Raw genomic sequence first — 1,819 nt, forward strand, 5'->3', positions numbered from 1 at the left:
AACACGGGTGAGACTACTACAAATCAATTCCAAATACCAAAACTCCAACAGTGGGACTACTACAAATCAATTCCAAACACCAAAACTCAAGAGGCCAAGTTGGCATGAGACTTCCTTTCATATTGCTTGTATCTTCCTACACATCAATTCCAAACACCAAAACTCCAGAGACCAGAGTTGGCATGGGACTTGCTTTCATATTGCTTGTATCTTCCTACACATCAATTCTAAACACCAAAACTCCAAAGGCCAGAGCTGGCATGAGACTTTCTTTCATATTGCAAACGCCAAAACTCGAGAGGCCAAGGTTGGCATGGGACTTGCTTTCATATTTCTTGTATCTTCCTACATTACGGGCATATGGGTGACACCTTGAGAAATTTGAGCACAGGTGGAACGGCTGCAAATCAATTCCAAACATCAAAACCAAAGGCCAGAGTTGGCAGCAGAACTTAATTTCATATTGCTGGTACCCTCCACTAAAATTTTCAAAAACATTTTTAACATTAATAATATCTATGGGACTTGCTTTCATATTACTTGTATCTTCCGACACTACCAGCATATGACAGCTCCAGAAATTTGAACACAGTTGGAATGGCTGCAAATCGATTCCAAACATCAAAACCAAAAGCCAGAATTGATAATGGAACTTAATTTCATATTGCTAGTACCCTGCTACACTAAAATTTTCAAAAACATTAATAATATCTACGGGACTGGCTTTCATATTGCTGGTATCTTCTTACACTACAACCATATAACATTTCCAGAAATTAAAGAGAGCTAGAAGCTTCTAAGACCATGCACAACGAAAACAGCCAAAACAGCCCGCCCATTGGATGAGATTATTTATTGATTTCAGTTTTGAGCTGCAAGGCTGTAGCAAACCAGTACACTGTCCTTCACTTCTCAGGCTGTCAAATTGGATGACTTTTCTCCTCTTCTCGTTGCTCACTAAGCTAATTGGTCGCATTCTTTTCTTGTGATCCACACGCCCCCTCACCGTTACCTTCTTTTGCCTCACGTCCACCACATAGTCCAACAAATCTGCCCATCATCATGCCACAAGAAAACTTCAGAAAATGACAAAAAAAAAAGATTAAGAGTCCCAATAGAATCACAAGGGACTGATTATGTATAAAAAGGCAACACAATTAACGATTTTTTTCATTTATTATTTGATGAAGAATTAACATACTGCCCATTTTGGAGAGCACTTTGGAGACCCTGTCACGGCACTGTGGGCAACACATATTAGCATTCAGAACAATCACCTGAACCTGTGATGAAATGTATTGTTTGTGACAAAATCAACGGATCAGAGTTAGCAATAAAAACGAGATTAACAATATGCAATAAAGACATTAATGGCAGAAATGGGCTTACTCCGGGCATTGTTAAGGCTTCGGCCGAGCACAGGATTTCAGTGGTTGAACCCATCTGTGAGCTTTAATGACAAAGATCAAGAACATTGGCCAGCTACAAAGACAAGGTACCGAGCAGCAGCATAGTTTGGATTCATTAGATTGATCTAATTATGAAAATGACGACAGATAGGACCTCTGTTGTACCTGACACAAAAATGAAAGCATACAACCCCATTTTATTGCATTGAAGGAATAGTTGGGAACAATCTCCTGCCTATGTTTTAGGTTTGTCTCAGTCATTTTTTGACGCACTCGCAAGTCTGTCAGTTGGCAGGTCCACGCGCGGCTTTGCCATCGCTCTAGTCCCGGGACCGGGTGGGTGTGGTCTCACTAGTTGTTGGGTGTGCTTTCACTGGTTTGTTGTGTGTATCTGTACTGTCACTGGATTT

General features: G+C 40.6%; 1 protein-coding gene across 1 annotated transcript; it reads right to left on the reverse strand.

Moving 5' to 3' along the window:
* Nucleotides 1-771: 771 nt before the first annotated feature.
* LOC149149858 (uncharacterized) lies at nucleotides 772-1,557 on the reverse strand. The gene is made up of 3 exons (XM_089440170.1): nucleotides 1,390-1,557; nucleotides 1,202-1,283; nucleotides 772-1,050 (listed from the first exon to the last, which is right to left on the reverse strand). The coding sequence occupies exons 1-3, from the start codon at nucleotides 1,441-1,443 to the stop codon at nucleotides 797-799; spliced, it is 390 nt and encodes a 129-aa protein (XP_089296296.1). The 5' UTR covers nucleotides 1,444-1,557; the 3' UTR covers nucleotides 772-796.
* Nucleotides 1,558-1,819: the final 262 nt, after the last annotated feature.

This window comes from Pinus tabuliformis, chromosome 9, assembly GCF_031772625.1.
Source record: "Pinus tabuliformis cultivar Carrire ecotype Pingquan chromosome 9, CPIR1, whole genome shotgun sequence".
Taxonomy (NCBI): Eukaryota; Viridiplantae; Streptophyta; class Pinopsida; order Pinales; family Pinaceae; genus Pinus; species Pinus tabuliformis.